General features: G+C 43.7%; 1 protein-coding gene across 1 annotated transcript in view; it reads right to left on the bottom strand.

The window, feature by feature from the left end:
- Positions 1 to 6,355: 6,355 nt before the first annotated feature.
- E2F3 (E2F transcription factor 3) overlaps positions 6,356 to 15,011 on the bottom strand; it is a gene marked incomplete at both ends in the record, with an annotated part of 84,603 nt that continues 75,947 nt past the window's right edge. The window contains 3 exon segments of the mRNA XM_080709784.1: positions 6,356 to 6,618; positions 7,825 to 7,960; positions 10,212 to 10,321. Of these exon segments, the coding sequence (XP_080565910.1) occupies positions 6,356 to 6,618; positions 7,825 to 7,960; positions 10,212 to 10,321 (509 nt within the window).

The raw sequence follows: 15,011 nt of genomic DNA, 5'->3' as shown, positions 1-15,011 counted from the left end.
TGAAAACGACTTTAACTTCTGATTGATTCTAGGCTAATTCTCTGCAGCCAGTGCTGGGATTCTTGTGAATATCCTGATGGATGCACAAACTACATCATCTTGTCTTTCCCTTCATCTGGGAATTGTAATCTAGATCTAGATTGGGGCTCCCCCTTCCCTGGAGCCTAGAAAATGGACCCACTGGTTTCTTCCAGTTTGAGTAGCACCTACCAGGGCCCAATTTTACAAGGCTTCCTGTAAGTGGATGCGAAGGCCTGACACTGGGAGCTACCCCTGACCACCCTACCTCAGACCTCTCCAGCAATACAGACTGCACCCACCTCCATTTCTCTTTCTGCCTCTAACCATCTGTCCTGATAAGTCTTCCTTTGACTTCTGAGGAAGAAAAGTCACTTCTATGAGACCTTCATAATCCTCTCTATGCTATTCCCAACACATGAGCATCTCTGGACGTTCATTCAGTGACTGAGAAACCGAAGAGCTGTGTAACTCTTTTCCTTAATGGGCCCTGGATGAGTGACTATAACCAGTGAGTATAACAAGATGACTTTTCTGTCATCATCTTATTTCATATCTTTTACTATTACAGAGACTGATTTCTAAAATTTCCACAGTGCATCACCCACTTCTAAACAAGACTCACGCAAGTTTCCAAATTACACAATAGTTACGCATCCTGGTCCTATGTCCATCTCTTTAAAGACTACAGCCCTCCCTGGCTGATGGTACATTCAGCCTAGGTTTACCAGTCACTCTCATGGCTAGGCAATTCCCATCTAGTGTGCCAGCCCAACTTCCCATCAGTAGGCGACCTGGGAGGGCGAATGTGTCTTTGACCTTGATAAGTTGGGTCCCTCCCCCACATGATCTCGCAGTGGAAGCTAGAAGCGGAGATATCGCGAGACTCCAGGTGCTTCAAGACTCCAAACATCGTGATGCTACAGATGTCAGGAGAGAATCGGCATGCCTATAAAACAGCGGTGCCTCTGATCCACCACGTGACTCAGCCGGCCGATTGCGTAGCCCATCGGTCCCTTCCCCCACGGCCGGCTGACTCTCCGGAGGGTGCCGGTCCAAATCAGCGGTCTCTGATAACCCGGTTAGTGTTTTTGCCTCCCTCCTAAACCCCCTAACTCTATTTTCAACCTAACAGTACTCCTTCCTTCAGCCTTCATCACAGGCTTGATTATGGGCTTGTATGACTGTGGACCACAGCATCTCTGGCGGATGATGGAAGACGAGGCTCACAACCCGGGTACACAGGAGTGTACATAGAAACTACAACTGAAATGTAAAATGTAAAGAAAAAAGACAGAGAAGAGGAGGGAAGTGTATGTGTTTGAGCTCCCTGACTGCGTCACTGTGTGTCTTGGGATATCTTTTTTTTTTTTTTTTTTTTTTTAAGATTTTAAACCTCAGACCACTTATTTGCAAAATAGGAACATTTCGTTCAAAACACGTATTAAGTCACAGTGTGAATAGGAAGGTCCTCTTCTCACTGAATTTACATTACAGAAGTGGAGAGAGAGAGAATACATACATAATAGAGAGCAGAACTACACACTTTGAAAAATACACAGAGACAGGCTTAGAAAGTACTAAGAGTAGCACCTGCACACTAGTCGCCTAAAGGAACAACCCAAATGCTCATAAGCTGGTGAATCAACGAAGTGTAGTGGAGCCGCACAATGGAATATTATTCAGGCATAAAGAACCAGGCCCTGATGGGCCTTGAGATGAGCGCACTAAGAAGCCAAACGCAAAACGCCGCGCGCTGTGATTCCATTATTAGAGAAATCCACAGGGACAGAAAATAGCTTAGCAGATTCCAGGGGCTACAATTAAGGGGTGAATGCTTCGCGGGCACTAGGCATCCTTTTGGGGGTGATGGAACTATCTAGAACTAGACTGGACATATGTATTCAATGTCATCCGTGGTAAATTCTGTTATGTGCATTGTACTATATTAAGAAAATAGTTCCTGGCCTATGAAATCCATTCCATAAATCTTATCTAATATTTCTTTTAGGAAAACAGTAATACATATATGTTTATATAAAAATATATATCCCTCCCTCCCTTTCTTTCTTGTGGTACTGGGGTTCCTGGAAACCCTTCTACCTCTGGGCTACACTCCAGACCTATTTTTATACTTTTTAAAAAAAAAATTTTTGGAAACAGGGTCTCTCACGCCAGCGCGGCTGGCTTCGAACCTGCGAACCTGCGCGATCCTCCTGTCTCCGCCTCCGAAGCGCGGGGATTACAAGCGTGCGCCACCACGCCCAGCTATATATCTCTCAAAACAGGAAATCATCTGAGTAATAATGCAACAAAATTTCAATCTCAGGAATCGTGTGGAGCCTTGAAAGGCAATGAACAGGAGGCACAGATGCAAACACGGAAAGATACCTTTGGATCTACTTGATGAAGCAATAAAAGCTGTCAATAAAATTATGAAATGGGAGTGCAGAAAATGTTTTCTTTTTTTTTGGGGGGAAGGGGGTCTGGGGATGGGACCCAGGGGCATTCGACCTCCGAGCTATGCCCCCAGCCCTATTTTTCATTTTTTTTTTTAAGGTATTCTGGGCTACACTCCCAGACTTATTTTTATACTTTTTTTAATTTGGAAACTTGGTCTCTTAAACCAGCGCAGCTGGCTTTGAATCTGCGTGATCCTCCTGTCTCCGCCTCCCAAGCGCAGGGATTACAAGCGTGCACCACCACGCCCGGCCTTATTTTTTATTCTTTATTTTGAAACCAGGTCTCACCTGGTTGCAGAGGGCCTCACTAAGTGGCTGTCCGCAAACCGCGATCCTCCTTTCTCAACCTCCAGAATGCTGGGATTACAAGAGTGTGCCACCACACCTCGCTCCTTAACTTCTTTAGAAGTCTACTAAACGTTCCTTAGAACATCTTCAAAAACTAAACTGATACAGGTGCATTAAGATAAGACCAAGGAAATCCAATCCACAAGCCTGAACTCTTAAAAAAATCATTTTATTGATCCTTTACCATACAAAATTTATTCAAATTACATCCATTTGAAGTGGTAAGATCACAGCTAGAGAACAGGTCACCCTGTAACAAATCTATTTACAAAATCCATCATAAAAGCTTTAATTTTTTTGTTTCGTTTTTACATTATATTACATATTTTCCTTTTTTAAACTAGCATACAACACAAAGCTAAACTGATTAGTAGTTTGCCTACTCCCAATCTTGGGAGATATACTTCCTTTTTACAAAATCACGTACCCCGTAGGAAAAGGAATTCCCACACCCTGAAAGTTGCCACCCGACTACTCTGCAAAGACATTTTCCTGCAAATCCCTCCTTCTCATACACACAGCTGGTCATGCACACAGAGTTCTTACTTCCTTTTTCCCAAAAGCTAGAGCTTTAAATACTGCGGTTCTATTTACACATCTACACGGACGACACGAAGGAAAACGAACCACGACCGTGACCACAACCACCACAACAAAACAAAAACAACAAACAAACACACAAAAAAAGGTAACACTTTTTAAAAAATTACAAACCAGCTAGAAAATATTCTGGCAGTGTTTACAAATTAATCACTATCTTTGTACAAAATTACTAAATAATGAAAACGCAAGTAGACTACAATCAACTTAAATAAGAACGAGATCGCTATGCACAAACTCCTGTACACATAAACACACGCCTAACACTGTTTGACAGCTCATGTGTTGCCCTTTATACTTTATATATTTCATTTTCTAAGGCTCACGCAGTCACCATCGCACACTTGTAACTTTTAGCCATTTCATGTGTGAGCTTAAATAGCAGCAACTCAATGGTACCAGGAAACCTGCATACTCAGTACTTAAAATAACACAAATACTGAACTACTAACCCACTTTGTGTGCCAAACGCTATGTGAAAAAAACGTCTAATGCCAACAGAATACAGTGTGGACGTCTAACTAATGTGCACCTGTTACGCCCAGTAACTGGAAAAAAATCTTATGCATGAGGGAACTCTTAAGACTTATTAGTATTCCTTTCATTAAAAAAAAAAAGAACAATAAATATGGCATTACATTACGAAAAGGTTCAACGAGAAAGTCAACAAAACACATAACCACCTAGCCAGGTGACCTCAGTCTTTAGACTTTGGAGAAAGAAAGAAAGAAAAGAAAGAAATCAGCTCTGTGCAGCTGGCAAAGAGAATTACACCAAGCTGGAAGCAGAGGCAGCTAACCCGATGAGATAAATATGGGAAATGGGGGGGAAAGCTTGGCATAAACGGTTTCCCATACAGGAAAAAACCCCACAGTGCATTCCAGTAGGCACTTATCACAAAGCTCCCCCTCCCTCCTCCACCCCAACGCTTCTTCTCGGACCACACGGGTATTTTGTACCAAGTCCAGTGTGTGTGGGGGGAGGAGGCTTGGAGATGGAGGCTGAAGAAGAGAGAGGAAGATAGTCTGCACCTTTGTTTTTTTTTTTTTCTTCCCAAACATACACCACGCATACCCACACACAGAGTTTAAAGTGCTGGTGTCCTCTGTCTTGACCCCACCACTGTTTTGCATATTGTGGAAATCTACCTAGAGTAAACTGGCCGGGGTTCTTGTGGTTTGTTTAAAAACTGGTTTCCTAAGGGATAGTTTCCATCCAATCGAACGCCTCTGAGTGCCTTCTACGTACCTCCCCAGCGGGCCAGGCACATAGCATTTCAATTCAACTGTTGGCTTGGAGGTTTATTTTTCGTGACTCCCTCATTTCCGCAGCCCTTAGCATCGGAGGAACGGACCTGAGGTACCATGCCACATTCCCAGGGGGAAGACGGCCAGCGCCACCTGCCTACGGGAAAGCCATTCCTGGAAGGAACCGGGAGGATTTGCAGCTGACGTGAAACCTCCAACCTGGGACATCATTCCTGAGGAATAAAGAGGGAGCCGCCCTGGAATTCTAGCCTTCCTGCCCCACCTGCCTGCTTCCCGGCATGCACTCCGCCCTTCACAGAGAAAAGGGACGGGCCAGGACCATGCCACCTGATGCAGCAGAAGCTCTCCGCTCTTACCAGCTTAAGGAGGTGCCCCTGATAGACTGCCGCTCACACCATGGGGATGTCTTTCTCCCTAGAGGCCTTCCCAACTGACCCCATCCTGAGAAGTGGTCTCCCTGAGTGTGGCGTACGAGCCCTTTCCCCGGTCACAGGGACCGGGAAGCCCAAGGACGGAGAGGTCTGTGTCTGCTGCTCCTTGGGACTGCTTCATCATCGGACCTGTGGCCCTTCCCCACATCAACGAGCTCCAGGGCCGACTGGCCCCAAGCCCCCCCTCCTGGGAAAGGAGAGGAAGATGGGGCACCTCTTCTTGCGGAGGCCGGCAGACCTTGGGTCACACAGGTTTAAATGCTCTGGTAAGTAGAGATTCTCTCCTTCTGCTAAAGTAATTCGAATGAAAAAAAAAAAAAAACCTGCTTCAAAGTAAACAAATTGAAATGATAATGGGTGCCACAGGAATGCTTAGATGGCAGCTAAAAAATATATGTATAGAAAGTCTAAAACAATCCACAAAGAACTCCTAAGTAGGCATTTGCTACAAATCAACTGGAAACTCACAAATAACGTTAGGGACAGGGGAGCAGGAGTGGCTTATGGAGACAGGAAAATCCACAACAGCTTCGAGTGGCAGAACTCTACTAGTCTTCTGTATCTGCAACAAGTACTCTGAAAACAGGTTCTTCATCTGAAAGGCTGTGGAGGTCCGCTCGACCTCCGAGTGGGACGCACAGTCCGTAGCTTACAGAGTTACAACAGTAATTTAAATATTCCTAAGAAGAGCTGAAGAAATCCATTTCATACTTTTTGCATGACTTTTAAGTTTGCATTTGCTGCAGTTCCATTCCGTATTAGCAGACCCCAAAGACATGCATTCTGCGGAGAAGGCACGGCTTGAAATGCTATTAAGGAAGATCTTTGCTGTTTCCCAGTGGGCCAGGTGGCCAGACCCCATTCTACAGCCGATCCGTCAGGCACAGCAAGCCAATCCAGGAGGAAGGGGGAGGGAGGGAAAGAACAGGCGAGAGACACCTGATTGCACATTCTCACTTGCTGACTTATCCAGGGGATGTTGGAGCCTGGGACAAGGCAGGGATTTCCCAAGGGAGCCTGCAACTGTGCGCTTCAGACAATATTTATTTTGTTTTGCTTTTGTTTCTTAAATTCGTTAAAATTGTCAGCTTTGTTCTGAAGTTTGTAGTTGACTTCATGATACTCTCTTAAAGGAAGAAGGGAGGAAGGGACAACACTGCATGACAGATAATTCTGGTTCCATGATAAAAAAATATTGGTTTATAAGGAGAGTCCACACGAAGCGTAATCAACTACACATAAAGTCTTCCACCAACGGGAGCTTTTCCAAATCGTAAGCATCGAAGAGGTCGCTGATGCCTTCTTCCTCCCCCAGGCTCAGCAAATAGTCCTCTTGGAGCAAGGGTGGCAGTAAGTTCACAAACGGTCCTTCTAAGTTGGAAGGAATTTGGTCCTCAGTCTGCTGTAAAAGGTTGGCTGGAGAGGCCAAAGGAGAGAGGTTCCCCATAGAAATTGAGCAATCGCTATGTCCTGAGTTGTTTGAAGCCAAATCTGAAAGGAAAACATCGGTGTGAACCGAAAGTTAGGAGGAAAATCAAAGAAATCTTTCTGGCAGAATGCACGTGTTGATGAGTCTCACTACTTGCTGAGGCTGTGCTCAAACACGTGATCTTCCCGTCTTTGCCTCCCAAGTACTGGGATTATAACCATGCATCACCATGCCCGGCTGGTTATTGTTTTAAGAAAAAACATACAAACGTATAATCTGAAAAGTTAGCTCCCAAGGAGAAACTCACTGAACTGCAACTTAGTCTCTCTCTCCTCCCCCAGATGATCTGCTTATTAAAGGCACCACTAAAAATACATATAATAGCAAGCTATATCCATTTTGAATTTCTATGGTTAAAAAAAAAAAGATGGTATTTTGTTTTACCACTTCAAGTGCTGTATTTTTGCTCAGTATTGAATCAGGTCCGTTCACTTAAATCACTCCTATTTTTGCTGCTATACTAGGCGATGGTAAGGGGAAAAACGAAATATATATTTTTAAGTTGAAACTGCAAAGAGTCTTGTTCTGGCAACAGAGCAGGAAGGAAAGGTTAGAGTTATTTTCCTGGGGTTCCTGTCCCATCACATTAGGAAGGAACTTCCTACAGCAAAGGCTTTTCGCTCCAATCCTTTTCATTTTCCTAAGGATCCTGCAGCATCGTTAAAGGCATATGGTCGGTGTTGCTAATGCTCCCCCCAAAACTGTGCACAACCGCACACCCCTCACTCTGGCTATTTTCTAAAACATTGTGAGAAAACGGTTTCTACTAATTACAAAGTCTAAAGGGGCTCTGGAAGTAGATGGAGGGACCATTTGTTCAAGAACTTTATTCTGTAAACCAATCGGTATGGCTCTTAAAGACTGTTACTTTAAGAACAGGGAAAGTGATTGCTTCTTGCCTACACTTCTGGTTCCAGTACAGGATCTTTCTAGTCACTTTTTTTTTTTTTTTTTTGGCGGTACTAGGACCGGAACCCAGGGGCATTCTACCCCCTAGCTATACCCCAGCCCTATTTTTTAATCTTTACTTGGAAATAGGGTCTCAATGAGTTGCAAAGGGCCTCACTAAGCAGCTGAGGCTGTCCTTGAACCGCGACCCTATCTCAGCCTCCTGAATGCTGGGACCACAAGCATGTGCCACCACGCCCAGCTCGGTCACCTTCGTTTTTTTTTAACATGTTCCCAAAAGACGAAAGAAAAATGTTTACCTTTGGAAGTGGGTTTAGGGATATTCCCATTGTGGTCTTGCTTGTTTGTTTTCATGGGACTGTGTGTTTCAGTCTCTTCGGGACACAAGTAAACCTCAATGGGTCCTTGGGTACTTGCCAAATGTATTTGTAGGCTCTAAGAACACAAGTAGGAGAAGTTCAACCCCAAAGTCCTTTCAGACATGAAAGCCACAGCAATTTCCATCTAACAATATAATGGAAGAGTAACGAGGTATTGCTCGTTTTGTCTCTTCGTGGGTAGCCAACTTTCTCAATGACTGTCATGCTCCAGAGGAGGGGCCAGCAAACCACAGCTCAAAGGCCAAATCAAGACTGCCAACTGGCTTTGTAAATAAAGTTTTATTGGAACAGATAGTGACATTCTCACAATTATTGGCTGTTTGCACATTACGGTGGCAGAGCCGGAGCAGTTAAACAATCTGAACAGAGACTACATGGCGCACAGGCCACAGACCTTCGCCATTGGTTCACTGAAAAAAGTTTACCGATTCTTGCCCTAGAGAGAGAGGACTTCTTGGGGGTGGAGGGGAAGTTAGGGGGTCAGTCTGAGAAAAGGCACTATGAGTGAGTTGAGCTGTGTTCTTGAGATCGGTCTCTTTTATGCAAGTTTTAAAAAGGGTTATTACATGTTTCAGATATGGTATTTCTGTGTTACTGTTTCTTTAAAGTAGTAATAAATTCTTACCAGACCTATTTTTATACTTTTTATTTGGAGACAGGGTCTCTTAAGCCAGCGTGGCTGGCGTGGGGATTACAAGCGTGTGCCACCACACCCAGCTAAAAATTTTTTTTAAAAATTTATTTTGCAGGTCTGGGGATGGAACCCAGGGGCATTTGACCTACGAGCTACACCCCCTGCCCTATTTTTTTATTCTATATTTTGAAACCGGGTCTCATTGAGTTGCAAAGGGCCTCACTAAGTAGCTGAGGCTGTCTGCAAACTGTGATCCACGGGTTGGCCTCCTGAATACTGAGATTACAAGCGAGCGCCACCACGCCCAGCTTTTTAAAATTCTTCAGAGTATTCATCTTATTATTTTTGGTGGTCCTAGGGTTTTAACCCAGGAGTATTCTGCCTCTGAGCTATACTCCCAACCTTATTTTTTTAAAAATTTGAAACAGGGTCTTAATAACTTGTGGAGAGCCTAAGTTTCTTAGGCTGGCCAGAAACCTACAATCTTCCTGTCTCAGCCTCCCAAGTACTGTAAGCTGAGGTGTGTGTGTTTGTGTGTGTGTTGTACTGGAGACTGAACTACCTAAGATTCTCTTGTCTCCACCTCCTAAGTACAGGAATTACATGTGTATACCACCATGTCCAGCTAGCTTTTCATCTATTTAGGTGATAAGTCTACCCTAATAGGAGCTTGCTAATTTCATCTTTTTCTTTTCTTTTTTTTTTCTTTTTTGGTGGTACTGGGGTTCCTGGAAGCCCTTCTTCCTCCGGGCTACACTCCCAGACCTATTTTATATTTTTGAAACAGGGTCTCTTACGCCAGCGCGGCTGGCTTCGAACCTGCGCGATACTCCTGTCTCGCCTCCCAAGCGCGGGGATTACAAGCGTGCGCCACCACGCCCAGCTCTCTTATTTTCTTATGAATTCTTTTTACTACAGTTCTTCATCTGAGAGTCTAGGCCTATGTGAGCAAAGTATATTTGAAAATAATCACAAAAATATTCTACTTTCTTAAAATTTTCTAGCTTACCATTCTCCATTTAATTTAATTTTTTTGCTATACTGGGGACGGAACCCAGGGGCACTGTCTTCCGAGCTACACCCCCAGCTCTAGTTTTTAGTCTTTTTATTTTTGAAACAGGTTCTCACTGAGTTGCGAAAGGCCTCACCAAGTAGCTGAGGCTGTCTGTGAACCGCGATCCTCCAGTCTCCACCTCCCAAATGCTGGGGTTACAAGCGTGCGCCACCACGCCCGACTCCCATTTAATTTCTTATAGGTAAACATGTTAGAAATGATTTTCAAAAATTCTTAAAATATGCTACATTAGGGAGGCACTTTAAAAGATTCATATCTCATGGGATCATTTATAGGGTAACCACCATGAAATTTCCCAGGAGGTTCAAATAAGAGTCAAACCACCAGGCAATACATTATAGAAAAGAGGAAACACAGAAGGGACAAGATATTGTAGGCTGCCTGAAGTTGGACACCCTGCTGGGTTAAAATTAGACATTTTGGAAATTTAACAAACACCTCACTGTTGAAATACGTTTAAAGTTAGGGTTAGGCCAAATAAATGAGAATGAACTATCCCGGGTGGAGGATGGGATAGGCTTAACCACAGACCAATGATGCTTCAACCTCGGGTACTCCAGAAAGATCCCTGCAGATGCACAAAGACAGTCTCCTTACCTCTATCGAGTCAGGCACTTCAAGTCTTGTTTCTGGAGGGGCTTTCACAACTATAACAGTTTGGTCTTTAAGGCCACTAATTTTTCGAATATCTTGATATGTAACATAAGCTAACGTAACAAGTGTTAAGGAAAATCTTCCATCTAACAGCCTCAGATTTAGCCATCATTAAAATCATTAAGAGACACGTGGGAAAAAAATTAAATCACTTTTATGGCTTACAAGAATATAGAAGTCTCCCATTCTTGATCTTCAAATAAATATATGTGGCTTCCCCTGGAAGCTTTACTGGTTGATGTTCTGGGCAATGTATTTTTAAAGTCTATGGCTGCGTAAGGTATTAAACAGAAAAAAAAAAAAAAAAAAAAACAAAAGTATCAAATGAAAATCAAAACCCACATGTAGGAGAGGGGTGTGTGTGTGTGTGTGTGTGTGAGTACTGGGGCTAACAGACCCAGGAGCATTCTACTCTGAGCTACACACCCAGCCCTATTTTTTATTCTTTATTTTGAAACAGGGTCTCACTGAGTTGGCAAAGGGCCTAAGTAGCTGAGGCTGTCTGTGAACCTTCTGTCTCAGCCTCTGGAAGGCAGGTGAGGGATTCTGACACCAGGCTTCTTTGGTGCATAGGTGGTCAGTCCATGACTCCAATGAAGTGCTGTCACTCAAAGTGATTGACGGAAGGTCCCAATTTGCAGAAAAAAACTTGAGCTCTATTAATCATAATTTTTTTCAAAAGTACAGTCATTTCTATCTGCCATTAGTCTCAGCAGCCACCAAATGAATGAATTAAGTAGCAAATGTATTAGTGAGAGAACTCAGAATAGTACTTGGGCAGGCAACTTGTGTTCTTAAGTGCACCTCGGCCAGTGGTGATTATATATCAGCTACAGGTAAAGAGCATCATTATTTCTGTTAGAAAAAATTATCCTTTGTGTGATATTATCAAAGCTACTAATACTTCAGTGCTTGCAAGGAAGAAAGAGGCTCCCAGGTGCTCTGCAATCCAAATGTGTCCAAGACACACTGACTCAGAAAAAGAATCAATATTTCACTATTCTTGGTAGTTATTTCGAGTACTGAAGAATTCCTGCTTTTTATTTTTTGGTACTGGGGATCGAATCCAGGGGCATTCTACCTCTGAGTTCCATTCCCAGCCCTATTTTTTATTCTTTATTTTGAAACAGGGTCTCACTGAGTTGCAAAGGGCCTCACTAAGCAGCTGAGGCTGTCTGTGAACTGCGATCCTCCTGTCTCAGCCTCCCAAATGCTGGTTTTATAAGCATGCGCCACCATGCCTGGCTTTGAATTCCTGTGTATGAGATAGATAAGATAGACAGATAGACAGATAGACAGATAGACAGATAGATAGATAGAGAGAGAGAGAGAGAGAGAGAGAGAGAAGTGAACGCAGAAGTATTCTATTTCTATGCTACACCCCTAGCCTTTTTTTTTTTTTTTTTTGCAGTACTAGGAATGGAACCCAGGGACATTCTACCTACAAGCTACACCCCAGCCCTTTTTCCTTCCTTTCTTTCTTTCCTTCCCCAGGGGCATTCTACCTCTGAGCTATACCTCCAGCCTTTTTTTTTTCCTTTTAATTTTTATTTGTTTGTGGTACTGGGGTTCCTGGAAACCCTTCTACCTCTGGGCTACACTCCCAGACCCATTTTTATATTTTATATTTTTATTTGGAGACAGGGTCTCTTAAGCCAGAGAGGCTGGCTTCGAAACCTGCGCGATCCTCCTGTCTCCGCCTCCCAAGCACAGGGATTACAAGCGTGCGCCACCACGCCCGGCTCTTATTCTTTATTTTGAAACAGGGTCTCACTAAGTTGTAAAGGGCCTCACTAAGTAGCTGAGGCTGTCCTCCAATCTTAGGGTCTCAGCCTCCTGAGCTGGGATTACAATCATGTGCCACCACGCCCAGCTTTTGCTAGGTCACTGAAGCTGGCCTTGAACCTGCTGTTTCAGCCTCCTAAGTGCTGGGAGTACTGAACATATTCTTTCAAGTGTTTGGGAAGCCAAGCCTAGAAGGATATCATGAAAGAATTTGGCATTATTATTATTACTGGTGGTACTGGGGTTCCTGGAAGCCCTTCTACCTCTGGGCTACACTCCCAGTACCTATTTTCATACTTTTTTAAATTTGGAAACAGGGTCTCTTAAGCCAGCGCAGCTGGCTTTGAACCTGCGCGATCCTCCTGTCTCTGCCTCCCAAACGCGGGGATTACAAGCGTGCGCCACCATGCCCGGCCTGAATTTGGCATTATTATATGACAAAAGTATTCCTGGGAATTTACCTAGAAAGAAAAAACTTTTACTCGGCACCAAGAGAAGAGGATGCATGGCTTTCTTGGGTAAGGGAAATGGCATAACTTAACAGACGGTGTTTTAACCATGTTTTTTTTTTTTTTACAATAAATCTACAAAAAAAGTCTAGGATAAAGCCACAAGTAATTAATCAATGACAGTATTTTTTGTCAGTAAAACAGTGTCTATGATCAAACCTGTTTAATACAGAGAAAGGCCTTAAGAGAGCCCGGGGAAATACTGTCCTTGAGAAAAGGAGCTTCTTGCAAGATAAGAAAGAAAACTCTGAATGCATTCCAAAGGAAAAAAAGCACATCCACAGGAAATGTGCACACACAGATGGGGACATCTATCAAAGACGATCTTTTTCAAGTTTCGGTTGAGACAAGAGCAGGTTTAATGTTGAGCTCAAGACTGACTGCTCTTGAAAGAGTCTGGGTTTTAGGCCGTCACTTATACCATGAAAAAAGCCATTTTTTGTGTGTGCGTGCGTGTGTGTGTTTATAGACGCTGGGCACTGGAGTGCTTGCCTGTAATCCCAGTGCCTCAGGAGGCTGAGACAGGAGGATCACAAGTTGAAGGCCAGCCTGTGTAACTCAATGAGACCCAGTCTCAAAACAAAATTTAAAAAGGGCTGGGATACCAGGCATGGGCACACACACCTGTAATCCTAGTACATGGGAAGCTGAGATAGGAGGATCACAGGTCCAAGGCCAGCCTCAGCAACTTATTGATACCTGTTCAAAATAAATAATAAAAAGTGTGTGTGTGTGTGTGTGTGTGGGGTGGGGGTTGTGGCCTGAAGGCTGGCCTTCAACTTGCAATCCTCCTGTCTCAGCCTCCTGAAGTACTGGGAGTACTGAATATATTCTTTCAAGTGTCCTGGAAGCCAAGGAGGTAGAATGTCCTTGGGTTAAAAAAAAATAGAAAATAGAAAAAAATAAGACCAGACAGTTCTGATTTTTACTGAGAAGATCAGGAGAACTGATAACCATTTATCCTATGGCCTACTGTCAAAAAGCCACATGACAAGAACTTATAAAAACTCAACTACAATTACTCAACATGATGCAGGAAGGAAAATTTCAACACATTTGTGAACAAGCTGCACCCAATCAGGAACTGAACAGAGAACTGAAATGAACTGCGCAAATGTATTCTCTAATCTCACACACTTAAAAGTGCTTCCTTTGCGGCTTCCCCCCAAATCTGCTTCTCGGGTTAGCAGTCCCCGGCAAGGAAGCTTTCATTTCCTGCAACAGAGGCAGGGAGAGCTAATACAGGTGACAACGGTCTGAGCCGCCGGCTCCGGAAAGCTGTCAAGCACAGGTACCACCCAGCTCCGTGACGGGCTCTCGGCTAGACAAGGGGTGGGACAGCCCCACTACTGGGTTCTTTCCTGTGGACCCACTGGGGGTCACGTCATCACCTCTCTTTTCCATCTCAATGATTATCAGCTGACAAAGTCGATCCTTTGGTCAATACATAGAACCTGCCTGAATTGGAAAATAAATGTTCCCGTGCTCTCCAGAACAGGGCCTTGTGAGGGATGAGACCCTAAAGAGAATAGGAGAATATGGGTGGGGCACATTTATTTCCCTAACAAAGGTAAATGGGGAATCGTCAGAAGGCTGGAACTGAAGCCGGAGATGACCAGGGAAGTGCTGCTTTGGTGTGCTAGCAACTGAGCTTTGTTGACATAATGAAGCAATCTCTCTCCTATTTTGTCTGTAGAGAGACGATGGAGAACAAGTTTTCCTGTGATGGTCAAATGGGAGCCATTAGGTTGAAAACAAGAACTGGCTTTGCGTGGTTTTCTTTCCGAGGATGAATGTTGGAAGAGGCACAGGCGAGTTGAGATGGCCCAGGTCCTGTGGGGCGTCTGAAGGCGGCGCGGGGAATCGGCTTGATGCACTTTTAAGAGCTGGGGTATAATTTTTCTATTCTCCTTCAAACCCTTCAACTATAGCCCAATCAGAAAGACGCAGCAAATTCCAATTGCTACAATGTCTGATGAAAAGAAAATAGAATGTGAGAACCCCAACAGTGACAGCTAACACCCACCGAAAATCTGGGAAGCCAAAGACGTATTTGTTGAGTGTTGTCATTAATATTAATACTGACACCTTACGTATCTTTTAATAGTGTGGCATTACGCTATGAGTGTATTCATATGTTCCAACCACACATGAATAAGAGACTTTAAAAAACAGTTCCCTCCCGACTACCAAAATAGATAAGACCCTGTCCATGACTATCTTAAAATATTTATTTCATTTTTTGGTACCACGGGCATTTTTTTTTTTTTTTTTTTTTTTTTTTGCCAAGCTACACCTCCAGCCCTATTTTTTAATTTTAATTTTGAAACACTGTCTCACTAGGTTGATGAAAGTCTCACTACTTGTTGAGGCTGTCCTCGAACCTGCAATCCTCCTTTCTCAGCTCCCAAAGTACTGGGATTACAGGTGTGCGCCGCCACGCCTAGTT

Source organism: Muscardinus avellanarius (assembly GCF_963383645.1).
Source record: "Muscardinus avellanarius genome assembly, chromosome: 14".
Lineage (NCBI taxonomy): Eukaryota > Metazoa > Chordata > Mammalia > Rodentia > Gliridae > Muscardinus > Muscardinus avellanarius.
The sequence above is the reverse complement of the archived record's forward strand: the minus strand, read 5'-3'. Positions and strand labels throughout refer to the sequence as shown.